General features: G+C 42.6%; 1 protein-coding gene across 1 annotated transcript in view; it reads right to left on the bottom strand.

Annotated features, from left to right (window-relative positions):
- Positions 1 to 13356, bottom strand: part of PRELID2 (PRELI domain containing 2) — a 167146-nt gene that overhangs the window by 4536 nt on the left and 149254 nt on the right. Inside the window, exon 5 of the mRNA XM_040344592.1 lies at positions 3133 to 3238. Coding sequence (XP_040200526.1) covers positions 3133 to 3238 — 106 coding nt within the window. The remainder of the gene's footprint in view (positions 1 to 3132; positions 3239 to 13356) is intronic.

Genomic DNA, 13356 nt, shown 5'->3' with positions numbered 1-13356 from the left:
TGCCTGAGATAGAGGTAGATTTGGATTCAGAGAATGGCTCTAAAATTTGGTCCTGTTACAGTGTGACTACTTCAGCCCCAGGTGATTTGGATGCTCAATGACCAGGCCATTTTTTGCGATACAGCACTGCGTCGCTTTAACTGACAATTGCGCGGTCGTGCGACGATGTACCCAAACAAAATTGCCGTCCTTTTTCCCCCACAAATGGCTTCCTTTTGGTGGTCTTTGATCATAAGTCTTGGTAAGGCTCCCTGGTTTAACCAAGGTTGCACCAATCCAGATGCACTGCTTCTATTGTGGTATAATAAGACAGTGAACAGTTAATTGAAGAATTCAAAGTTAAAATTTGAAACTAGTCAAGCTAAAAGTGATCTCTCCTTAAGATAGAAGAGGTCCATCACCTTAGAACACTAGCAAAAAACGAAGCACTCACAGAGCAGGGAAGCATTATAGGGGGATTCCCAGAAGGTGTGTTCTCATAAGCTTTGCCAGTGTCCAATCATCTGAAGGTACCAGCCTATAACCTATGATTTGTGAATATCCAGACTGTGTCCTGTACTGTTTGATTAAGTTAGTATTTTTGATATGTCGAAGTCCAAATATATTTGGAAACAGCACACAAATATGCTGTTCTAGAACATTCTGCAGCATTCAGCTACTAGGAGATAGAAACGCTATAACTAGCAGTGAAAGCAATAACAGAAACTTACTTGAGAAATCAAAGAATTTAATTATTAGCAACATATAGTGTTAAAAAAAAAAAAAGACTTCACAACACGTTGATCTGAGCAGCGGGATATCATGTTTTAAGCATTTAATTGGCAATACTTGCGCTGTGAGGCTTGTAAGTACACGAATACAAGACTACTTTTTACCTAGCCATTAAGCTTCCCACGTTTGCAGATAAAGCTTGAAATGTCTGTGATTGACAGTCATCACCATAGCATTCATTTTCAGAGAGAACAATAGCCGCTTAATATTCAGTAGAAATACCAGTGGGTCTCTTGTGTTTTTTAGCATTATTACTACATTAGTATGACATATTTTATTAGAGATCTTTTAACTGGATCCAAATGCTTAAAAAAAAAAAAAAAAAAGCATTAATTTCTATTTTTACAAAATTTGATATAAAGGTTATTATATTAAAGCTATTCTTCATAACCACAATGGTACTCATTTTTAGAAGTGACTTGAAGACGACATGGTCAAAACTGTAGCAACCAACTGCATTTAAACTTATTCTACACGTATCATTTTTCAGGTTTGAATCAAACTAGCTGTTATAAGTTGTCGGGAATGTCTCTTCCCTCAGTGTCTCATACTTTGTTTTATATTAATTTTACAGGCTGTTAATGAAGGGCTCATTAAACTCTCCCTCGTTCCTCTGCTACCCCAGTCCTTTAACTATTAGGTATATGGGCCAATTTTGACATTATTCACATACATCTTAAAATCAGCACTTTATTGCTAGAAAATGAGTCCCCAAACATTATATATTTTCACACAACAGAGATCCTGGTGAACAAAATGGTGGTTGTTGCAATTTATATTTATACAAATTTTCCGAAAAAAAAATACACGCAACTGAATTTTAGTACACACAAAACACAATATAAATACCCATTTTTTTGGTAAAATATTAAAAAGAAGATATGCTAAATAAACAGATAAAATAAAATGCTTACAATTTTGCATGCCCATAAATGGCAAAAAACTACAGTACCTAAAAATCTTCATAGGCGGTGCTTTAAAAGTCTTTACAGATTACCAGCATAGAGTTAAATTTAGGCTGGTTCATTAGGAACCGTCTAAAAAGTTTAGCCAGGTTTATACTGTCAAACAGAAGCCCTTAGTTTTACTTTAGGTTTCTCCTTAGGTCGATTCATTGTTCAGATTAGTAATCCTTTTAGTAACCCCTTTGACAGTGGTGTACCAAAGGGACAGTGGAAACATTTACCCCAAGTACAGGCAATATGTGGGTGCAATGTCTATGTGCAGGCTACCTGGGCTAGAGATTTGTGTTTACAGAAGTCCAGTTCCTTGGATCACAGGTTAGTTTCTTTAAATTACACTTTCCATTTACAATGTTTTTTTGTTTTTTTTTACTTTAATTTAATTAATAAACCATTTATTACACTGATATACTGCAGGTTAAACAACATAAAACCAAAACCACTTTGTTTTTAAGCTATAATGCTTCAAACAGATAGATTTTCAATAGCTCATGTTAGAGTTTTGCTTTTTGTTATTGGGTTTCTTTGATTTATTTTATTCAAAGGGGTTGCAAAGGTTAGTTTTTTATTTTCTAAATAGGTTCTTTTAAGCTAGTGCATTGTTGGTTCACTTACCTTTTCCTTCGATTTCCCTTCTAAATGTTTTTTTTCTTTGTCTGAATTTCTCACTTCCTGTTCCCCCTCAGTAAGCTTCCTGCTCGCTGCGTTTCTGTGTCTCCCCGCAGGGATGTAGTCCCAAGGGGGGGCGAGCACGCTGACTAACCCCCAGCCAGAACAGCTCGGATGATGGGGGCAAGCTTACTGAGGAGGAACAGGAAGTGAGATATTCAGACAAAGAAAAAAAAACATTTAGAAGGGAAAATCGAAGGAAAAGGTAAGTGAACCAACAATGCACTAGCTTAAAGGAACCTATTTAGAAAATAAAAAACAAACCTTTACAACCCCTTTAAGCAGTAAGGTCATCTTTCATTCTTTTACACAACATGCATTTTAGTATCAGCATTCCCTCAATTATGGAAAAGGATGAGGGCATAATGTGGTACTAAAAAGCCACTCGTGAACTAAGGCCATTAATGGAAGATCTGATGGCACAATAGAGGCTGCTGGCTATAGCTTATCAGCAGGAAAACCATACAAATTGAGGCAGGATTTCCAACATGTCAAAACACGTTTTCCCCACTAAAGACAGCCAACAGCCAGGCAAAGTAGCCACCTATATATGCAAGATCATTGTTCAACCTTGCCAATATCAGCGAATTGATCATGATCTCATGTATATGGACACCCTGGAGTGGGAAACTACCATTGTTTCATGTTTCTGATGCAAGTTCTAAAGCTATAACTATAGTAAAATGTTCTGAAATCTATAAATTTAGTACGTATTTATGCGTTTTATTACCTTTTTGATTCCTTGTTTTAAAAATGCTTGTGCAAAGGTTTCCAGAACACGGTTGAGTAATCCGGCGCCAGTGATCGATATGGTCCCTCTCTGAATAAATTCTGTCCTGCAGTAAAAGAAATACACATTTCACATGCTTTGCACTTTCTACCTTAAACACAAGTTAAAAATAAAAAAGGGAGCCAATCAAGGTTTAATAAGCCAGGCAGACGAATACTGTAAATGGGTCCATACCATATCACTGTCCCTTTCCTCCAATCAGCTCTCAATGTTCGTCTCACTGAGCTCTACAGTGTGTAACTTCAGCTCGCTACCCCCTTTTTTTCCTGACAGCTCAGGTAAGCTTTATGAATTCTAGACTTTGAGCAGATGTAGAGAAGAGCACAGAGAAGCAGGTACAACTTATGTAGGAGGATTGGTTTAATCTCTGTCTAGTCACTTTAATGGGTATATGTAAGGGTTTACAACCACTTTAAGGCCCTTTTACACAGACTTTCATGTTTCCCCCGTTTTCATCCATCCATTGAGAGATGAAACATGGACAGCAATGTATAGTATCGTAGGTCTATAGACAAAAGGATGATCACCCGCCTATATCCACATCTGTCAAAAGCATTTTTTTCCTAAACAGATGTAAACTGACAGTTCGTTTTTGCATTGGTTATTAATGTAAAAACTGATGTACGTGGACACAAAAACAGATGTAAAAAGTCAAAAATCAATGTTTGACCAATTGGAACTACTAGAGCGTGGTAAAGTGACAAGTCAAGCAGTACACAGACATCAGAATGGGGTGACTAGTCATCAAAACAGGACACAGCATCAACCACCTAAATCTAAGCTTGCTGCTACTGTACTGAATGCTACCATATGAGACCTGTTTTCAGCTTTAAAGGTAGATCTGTGGCCAGAATAAGGTTACATGCGTGTCAAATCATGTCTCATGTTAAGTGCTTATTCTTTAGATATAAACCTGTCATGAGAAAGCCAAAACTTGAAGATGAGGAGCCATGTAGTATGGCGCCAAGCAACAGCTGAACACTGAGGCCTCCTGCGCACCGACCCCGAGTGACCCGTTGAAGATAGCATAAAATCCTTCCTGGATTCCTGTGGAGCACTGATCCGCTTGTTTTACCTGCCTGACTACCCAAATGCCTGATCATCCAGGTCAGCTTGCACCTACTTGATCCAGCCCCGTGGGGGCCCTGGTCCTCTGCCGTCCAAGCAATCTGACCGAGGCGCCACGTTTCTCAAGCCCAGAATGGATCCTTAGGTTGTATGGCATAGCGTAGCAAGGGAGACGGTGAGAGGAGGAGCAGTAAGGTGGGCCGCCAGGAGAGAGGACGCTGGAGACTTTGAGAAGTGGCAACAGCTGACCCGCCCTGCACGCCCACAACCCACCTGTGAGAGGCGAGAGGAGTAAGCACTGCGAGTGGAGCGGAGGCGAGAGGTGGGAGCGGTCCTGGAGACGCTGAGGGGAACTTACCAGTGAAAGAGGAGAGAAGCGTGTGTGCCGTGAGCGCTGCGAATCAGAGAGAGCGGTAAGAGCAGCGCCTGGAACCAGTGAGGGAGGGAGCTTATGGAGGGTGCCCCCCGGAGATACTGGAGATGCCCGGATCCCTCCGCCGCCAGGAAAGCTCCTCAGAATCTGCATAATTTGGGATGCACAGGGAGCCGTGCTGAGCCGCTGAGCTTCTACCTGCCGCTATTCACGGACTAAATTGCGGTGAGATCAAGGATCTGGTAGGAATTATTTAGATAAATCGTCTTGTAAGCTGTAGAAAGCGAAAGCTAGAAGAGCCCTTTTCTTTTTTCCTCTCAGCTGAACCATTAAGAAGTTAGATGTATTTTTTTTTCTAGAGAGACTGTGGAAGATTTCTGAATTTGTATCTGAACTGTACCCTAGCTTAGAACTAAACTCTAGGTTGAAAACTGCAGGGGGGTTTAAACTGTAGTCTATATGTATATACAGGACTAGTGGTATCACCCATATGCGCATAGGCATCGTTATAGTTACGTTTACAAGGAGATCTATGCAGTGGAAAGTGAAATGGCATGTGAAAAAAAACATCTGTTTTTTTTGGGACATTAAGCATCAGTAATTAATCATTCTGTTAAGTTTTTGCAATTTGCACATAAGTGGGGTTATAAGTGTCACAGGAGACACTGGCTTACAGGAGAGCCTTAAAACCCCTGACAAATCAATTACAAGAAAAAAAAAAAATTATAGATGGGGATTTCCAGCATGTCTGATAGCAAAAAACCCAAGGCATATCAGCTGCGATTTCCAAAGGATCTGAAAGAATTTTGCAGCAAACTGGCTTTGCCATGCCTAAAATTTAGAAAATTGGGGAAAAAGACACCCCAGGAATGGGAGAAGTTTAAAAATGAGTCATGAATAGAGTACAGAGGTCTCATAATTTAACCACTTAAGCCCCGGACCATTATGCAGCCAAATGACCGTGCCACTTTTCACGATTTGGCACTGTGACGCTTTAAACAGACAATTGCACGGTCGTGCGACGTGGCTCCCAAACAAAATTTACGTCCTTTTTTTCTCACAAATAGAGCTTTGTTTTGGTGGTATTTGATCACCTCTGTTTCTTATTTTTTGTTATAATAAATATCCCCCAAAAATATATATATAAAAAAAAAAAAAAAATTCTACATATTTTTGGTAAAAAAAAAAAAAAAATTGCGATAAGCATTTATTGATCGGTTTGCACAAAACTTACAGCGTCTACAAAATAGGGAAAAGTTTTATGGCATTTTTGTAAAAAATTTTTTTACTAGTAATGGCGGCGATTAGCGATTTTTATCGTGACTGCAACATTCTGGCGGACACATTTGTGGGACCATTGCCATTTTTACAGAGATCGGTGCTATAAAAATGCACCGATTACTGTGAAAATTACACTGGCAGCAAAGGGGTTAACCACTAGGTGGCGTTGTGGGGGTTAAGTGTGCCCTAGTGAGCGATTCTTACTGTAGGGGGGATGGGCTACATGTGACAAGACAGTGATCACTGCTTCCGATTACAGGAAGCGGTGATCACTGTCATTGTCACTAGGTAGAGCGGGGAGATGCTTGTTTACATCAGCATCTCCCCATTCTTCCTTCCCGTGAGACAATCGCGGGTATCCTCACGTTGATCGAGTTCGTGGGACCCGCGGTCGGGCTCACGGAGCTTGTGGTGGGCGTGCGCGTCCACAATGCCGCGATCTTAAAGGGGACGTATATATACGTCCTTCTGCCTGTTCATGCCATGCTGCCGACGTATATAGTCGTGCACTGGTCGGCAAGCAGATAAATAAAACAGGAGAAAGGTAAAATAGGCTTTCAGGTAGGGATAAGAAAATAGGAGAAAAGTAAAATAAATAGGCTCTCAGGTAGAGATAAGATAGATTGTTGAGAAGTAGTCTCACTCGGGGAGAGGGGTGTGCCGGGGGACCATCTTTAACAGGGATGAGGCTGTGGGCCAATGCAGGCATTTACAGCCCCCCAAGGGATGTCCCGCTGGGCTGAGGGCCTGGCAATAGGTGCTAGCATGGCGGATTACAACATTGATATTCAATGTAAGGAGAGGTGGGAGAAGGGTTTTGAAGGAGGATGTAAATGGTGGGGGAGAATGGGAGGGGAAAGGTTATGTTTTGATATGTTGGTTACTGTGCTGTACACTGGATCATCCTTGGAAAATACATTTTTTTTCTTGGACGCATATATCTAACCCTTTGGAAAAATGGTGCCCCTGAAGATAGTTACATATAACGTTAGAGGGTTAAATAGTCCCAGCAAAAGGTATCAAATACTGCAGGAACTGAAAAGCTGGTCATCAAATATTACCTTCTTGCAGGAAACACACTAAGTGGTCATCCAGGGCTGGACCGAATTAAAAAAAATTCCCAATCTGGTTCCATGGATATTCTCTTAATAAGAGATCTAAAGGGATAGCAATAGGATTCAATAGAAATACCCCTTTTGTTTTAAAAGCTATGGAATCGGACTCCGAAGGGAGGTATTAATTCATTAAGGGCTCCCTGTTTAATAAAGAGTATACACTAGTTAATATTTACTGCCCTAACACCCACCCCTGTCTCCTTTTTTTAGAAAAGTATTGAATAAATTGGAATAATTTAAAGAGGGGGGGTGTTTATGGCAGGAGATCTCGATTGTGTATTCGACCCAGCCCTGGATACCCAACCCCTTTCTTTATGCTCAGAAGGAAAATATCTTAAAGCAGTCAAACGAAAATTACATCAACAACAACTAGTAGAGGTATGGATAATTTTACATTTTTCTCTCAGGTACACTCCTCCTTTACGAGAATTTTTTATATTTTCCTGGACCACCAGCTTCTAGAAGGGCAACTGAAGTTAAACGTGAAATCAATAACCCTCTCGGATCATCCCCGGCTTATGGCTAAGCTTGGACTTAAAGGACATACCAGATAGGCAAAGATCCTGGAGGTTAGATGAATCTCTTTTACATGACCATGATATTTTTCAGGCCTTAGAAATAGATCTGAACTTTTTATGTAGAGAATATTGCGGCAACTGTATTGTGGGAAACCCATAAAGTATTTATGAGAGGGAGACCAATAGCAGAAGGGGCCAAGAGGAAAAAAAAATGGATAGCGCAAAAACAATTGATCCTGCAGGAAATCCAGGAGCTGGAGTGGATACATAAAGGGTCAAGTGATAGTAAAATAATGGCTGAATTAACAGGAAAGAGGGAGGCACTGAGGGATTTGCTTTGAACAGAATACAAGACAGGTATTTCTGAAATCAGCTAAACGGTAATACGAATTTGGTAATAAACCTAGGAGACCGCTGGCTGGGATAAATAACCCTAGAAGGAACCTGAATTATATAAATAAAATAAAAGATAAAAAGGAAGAGATGAAACATTCAACTAGTGATATCAGTAAAAAAATTCTAAAGTATTATCAATCATTTATATAAAGTAAGCGACAGTCAAGATCGTGAGGATAAACAAAATAGAAGAAATAAAATTGAACAGTATCTACGGAAGATAAAACTACCTATTATAGAAGGTTTCTGCTCCCACTGTAACACCGAAGGGGGGAGGAATCTGGACAGCGGAGGTTCCATTTTTGTGTGGACCTCCGCTTTAAGATCAATATGGAGAAAAACGGAGATACTAAATATTTGTGTCCCCCCCAAGAGAGAGAAGAGAACAAAAGCCCTGCACACACGATCGGATATCTGATTGAATCTAATCCAATGGATTTTTTTGTCGGATATCCGATAAAGCTGACTTTCATCAGTCTTGCCTACACACCATCGGTCAAAAATCTGACCGTGTCCAACGCGGTCACGTAAAACACTACGACGTGCTGAGAAAAATGAAGTTCAATGCTTCCGAGCATGCGTCGACTTGATTCTGAGCATGCGTGGATTTTTGACCAATGGACTTCCACACAGACGATCGGTTTTCCTATCGGTTTTTTATCCATAGGAAAATTTAAAAACGTGTTCTATTTTTTTTCACCAATGGAAAAGAAACCGCTGGGGCCCACACACAATCGGTTTGTCCGATGAAAACGGTCCATCGGTCCGTTTTCACCAGACAAACCGATCGTGTGTACAGGGCTTTAGAGCCATTTTCCCCCTTGTGTGGAAGGAAAAAGGACTAAAATATCTGGGAGTATTTTTATCAGTATTAATAGCAGATCTATACCAAGATAATTACTTACCGCATTTGAATAAAATCAAACAAGACCTGAAAGTATACCCTGCACATAGATTGTCATGTTTGGTAGGATAAGTGTAATTAAAATGATGATCCTCCCAAAAGCCCTATACATCTTTCAAAGCCTCCTCATTAATATTCCAGGGGCCTATTGTTTAATTATTATTAGATCCTTACTGCAGAAATGTTTATGGAACAGAAGAGGAAGCCGTATTTCCTATAAAACAATGAGTAGATCTAAAGATAATGGGGGGGGGGGGGGGTGCTCCTCCCAGATCTTCAGAAATACCATGTAGCAGCAGTACTGAGGAGAATTATAGACTGGGTTCATAATATTCCACATGAAAAATGGGTATCACTGGAGGAAAATATGAGTAAAGTCACCCTGGGTCAGATTATCTGGATTCCAAGGGAATATAGAGATCTCCCTAGAGAAATGGCCCCAATCACAACAGAAACATTAAGAGCATGGGACATGGTACTCACGGATATGTCAGGGTAATACAAAAGCCCTTTGATGCCCTTGATGCAAAATTATTATTTTCCTTTAGGGACGGACAATAAATTGTATTTAAAATGGACCCACTCGGACCAACTAACATTAATGGATGTTCTAAAAGAAAAGGGGAACTAACAGTTTATTAGCGGAGCTGCGAGAAAAATATGGTACAACACCATGGGATGGCTGGAGATACAGACAGCTCCAACATTTCATAGAATCTCTTCCAGAATGCCTTCCAAAACCTTTTTGATCGCCTAGTAGGTTAAATCCATGGGAGAGACTAGTTGACCAGGGGGGGATTAAAAAAAACAGGGGATCTCTAGAATATACAGGATGTTGATAACCTCTATGGACGACGGACTGGTATGTCCCTTATGGAGCTGGGTAATAGAACTAAACCAATCAGTACCGGAGATGCTGAAAAGGAAAGGTTATGGACTATGTCCAACATATATGGCAGATGATGGACTTTGAAGGCGTATTAAGTTAAAAATTGAATAATTTATTGAAAAAAGCATAGAAATCATTGGACAACATAATAATCACAATTGAGGCCATTCCTAAGAATGCCTGAGAACACAAGAAAATTAGCACAACACAGAACCTATAACCTGAGCATACAATAGATAAATAGATAAGGGTGGAGAACTAGCAACCACATCCTATTAATAATTGTAACAACACCCTGAAGGTTTACAAAAGGGGATATGTCATACGACGCTCAGCCCGACATGTTGAGCTTTAAACGAGATCTACAAGATAATCATAAATACAAATTTTACAACATATGAAGACACAACAATTAAACAAACAATAACAATTACTAGTCTTTGCCTTTTGCATGATAAAGCATTACTGCATGGCCCAAAACTGGTCCAATTGAAAGCAGCAGACATGGTCAAAAAATGTGTAGCGGGGGGGGGAAGGGTAAGAAAAAAGGGAGTGGGAGGGGAGGGAAGGGGAAAGAGGGGGAGGGGAAAAGGGAATCAGGGGAGGGGAACCAGCATAAAGGTCAGGACCATCATAGCGGGGGCGTGGCTACCGGGCTTTCTGCATGGACGTGTAGGCAGAGAGCTCCGCGCCAATCGTAGGGAAATCAACTCACCGAGGCTCCATCTACAGCTCTATCCCCTCCAGATCGCTCCACCGGATCGCCCAGCATCCCGAGATGGCTCGCAAGAGAAAAACGGCTCCGCAGGTACAGAAGCTGTCCCACTTCTTCTCCCCGGCGTCCCGCGGCCTAGTCCAAGATGGCGCCGGCGGCGCCTCGCCGTCCTCCTCCAGCGGCTCCGGTTCGGCCCCGACGAGTCCTAACCCGCTCCCAGGTGAAGCACATAGGTCCCCCGAGGCCTCCTCACCCCTGGTGCGCAGCCCAGCGAAATCTAAGCCGCGGCTTTCCCCTGAATGCTCCGGTGGGAGGGTGGACATGTTGCAGGACTCACTAAATGACACCAGGGAGCTGGCGGCACCCATTAACTCTTTCCCCACTGCTGACAAGCCGCTCTCAGACACCATGTTGAAAGACATGCTGGTGTCCCTCCGCAGCTCCCTCCATGCGGATATGATGGAGTGCATGAGGGGTTTTAAAGCTGATGTGCAGGAGTTGGGGGGCAGAGTGGATCATGTGGAGCAGAAGATGGGGGAGTTTGCTTCATCTTTTAACTCACTGGTGGATGCCCATAACGACCAGGAGGATGAACTGGCTTGGCTTAAAACAAAGGTCTCGGACCTGGGGGACAGATCCAGGAGGAACAATGTTAAGATCCGTGGTGTCCCTGAATCTGTCCTCCCCCACCAACTGCAACAATATGCACAGGACCTTATGAAGTTGCTGGTCCCCGATCTGTCAGACGCTGATCTGGCAATTGACAGAATACACCGCCTGCCTAAGCCGTCCTACCTCCCCGAGAACATACCCAGAGACGTTTTAATGCGGGTACATTTCTTCCAAATAAAGGAGCGCTTCATGATGTCCTTCAGGAAGAACAAAAATCCGCTTCCCCAATATGATTCTGTTCAATTATTCGCCGACCTCTCACAATATACAATGCAAAGACGCAGGGCTCTTCTTCCGGTCACAAAAGCTCTACGCAACCATGACATCATTTATAGATGGGGCTATCCGGCCAAACTCACCGTCACGAGAGACATCCACTCATCCGTGGTCAACAACCTCACAGAGGGCTTGGCCCTCCTACGTTCTTGGTATATTGTGCCGGCGCAGATTGATGGAGACCAGCCCTCTGCCTCAAAGGTTTCTACCCAGGACTCATGGCACAAGGTGACCCACAAGAAGAAGAACAAGAAACGTCTCTCTTAAGTGCCTCGGTTACTTTAACAGTTTGACACTACATGTTACCCTACTAACTTTGTTATTTCCCCCCCCCGTGTTAAATGAGCAGACCCCCTGCTCCCAGATTCTCAAAAGGATCTCCCTTTTTATCGTTCGACTTGGTTCTGATCGAACTACTTTGCTGTTTAAAGACCACTAACCCATGTGGCATTGTTTTGTTTTTCTTTTTTCTTTTTTGTTCTTCCTCACCCCCTACCTAGAGATGGACTTCACCCCATGGACCAGGACTTGTCGAGATCCTCGCCTCCGGAAACAACACCTTGGCTTTCATCCCTGCTACGCCAGTTTCTTCAACCTGAGGTACTGTTACATCTTCACCCCACGTTGCTATGGTTCTTAACGTAATCTCCTTTAATGTGCATGGGCTGAACCACCCTGCTAAAAGAACTGCTCTGTGGAAAGAGGCTCAGAAATTACAGGCGGACATCTTGTGCATACAGGAATCCCACTTTTTATCCTCTAACCCCCCTTGCCTCAAACACAAAAACTTTCCCCATGTGTTTTGCGCCTCAGCCCCCAATAAGAAGCATAGAGGGGTCGTCACGGCCATAAGAGACTCTGTTTCGTTTAAACTAGGGGAGGTGGTCTCCGACCCAGCGGGCCGGTTTGTTATTCTTGTGGGGGAGTTTAACAATCACATGTACACTATTGCTAACCTTTACGCCCCCAATGCCAATCAGGTCAGGTTTGTCAACAAAGTCTTTAAGAAAATACTTGATGTTAAAAAGGGTAATGTTATTATATGTGGTGACTATAACATGACGGTTGACTAGAGTGTTGACACTACATCTAAATCCAAACGCCCCCTCCCCTCCCTACACCCTGCTCTTCTCAGAGGACTACTACGATGTTTGGAGGTGTCAGCACTCTAGTGAACGGGACTACTCCTTCCAATCGACCAGACACAATACCTACTCCCGTATTGACATGGTGCTTGTCGACAAGGCTCTTTTCTCAGGGCGGTCACCTCCTCCGCCATCCACGACATCTCGTGGTCTGACCACGCACCTGTCTCCATTTCGCTGGCGGAGGGGATGACCCCTAGTCCTGCTTACATCTGGAGAGCAAACGCAGGGGTATTCCAAACTCAGGCCCAGGTGAATGCTATCACCAAGCAACTGAAAGAATTCTTTGAGTTGAATGAAGGTTCAGTATCTGACCCGTCAGTCTTGTGGTGCGCCCACAAGGCCTTCATCAGAGGGATTCTCCTCCAAATCAGCGCTAGACTAAAACGCCAGAGAACTCTGAAGATAGACCTTCTTTTGAAGGAAATCAGATCCTTGGAGGTGCAAAATAAGGCCTCGCCAACTCTAGCCCTGTCAAACAAATTGGTCGGCCTTAGGTGCGACCTTCGGCGATTACTCCTAGAATCACATAATAAATTTGTTAACGCCCTGAAGCTAACGTACTACTCCTCTGGGAATAAGGCTGGCAAATTTTTGGCACGTCGCCTGAAGGACCAGAGAACTCGTACGAAAATTCCTTTCCTCCGCAGCCCACTTAACAATAGCAAACTGTATGACCCGAGAGATATTGCCAACTCTTTCGCAGACTACTACTCCGCCCTGTATAACATTAAAAAGGATAGCTCCACCCCACAACCCTCAGATCAAGACATACAGAACTTTCTAGCCGACATATCCCTCCCTGCCCTGTC

Source organism: Rana temporaria, chromosome 3 (genome assembly GCF_905171775.1).
Source record: "Rana temporaria chromosome 3, aRanTem1.1, whole genome shotgun sequence".
Taxonomy (NCBI): Eukaryota; Metazoa; Chordata; class Amphibia; order Anura; family Ranidae; genus Rana; species Rana temporaria.
Note: the sequence above shows the minus strand (reverse complement) of the source record. Positions and strands in the feature narration are given on the sequence as shown.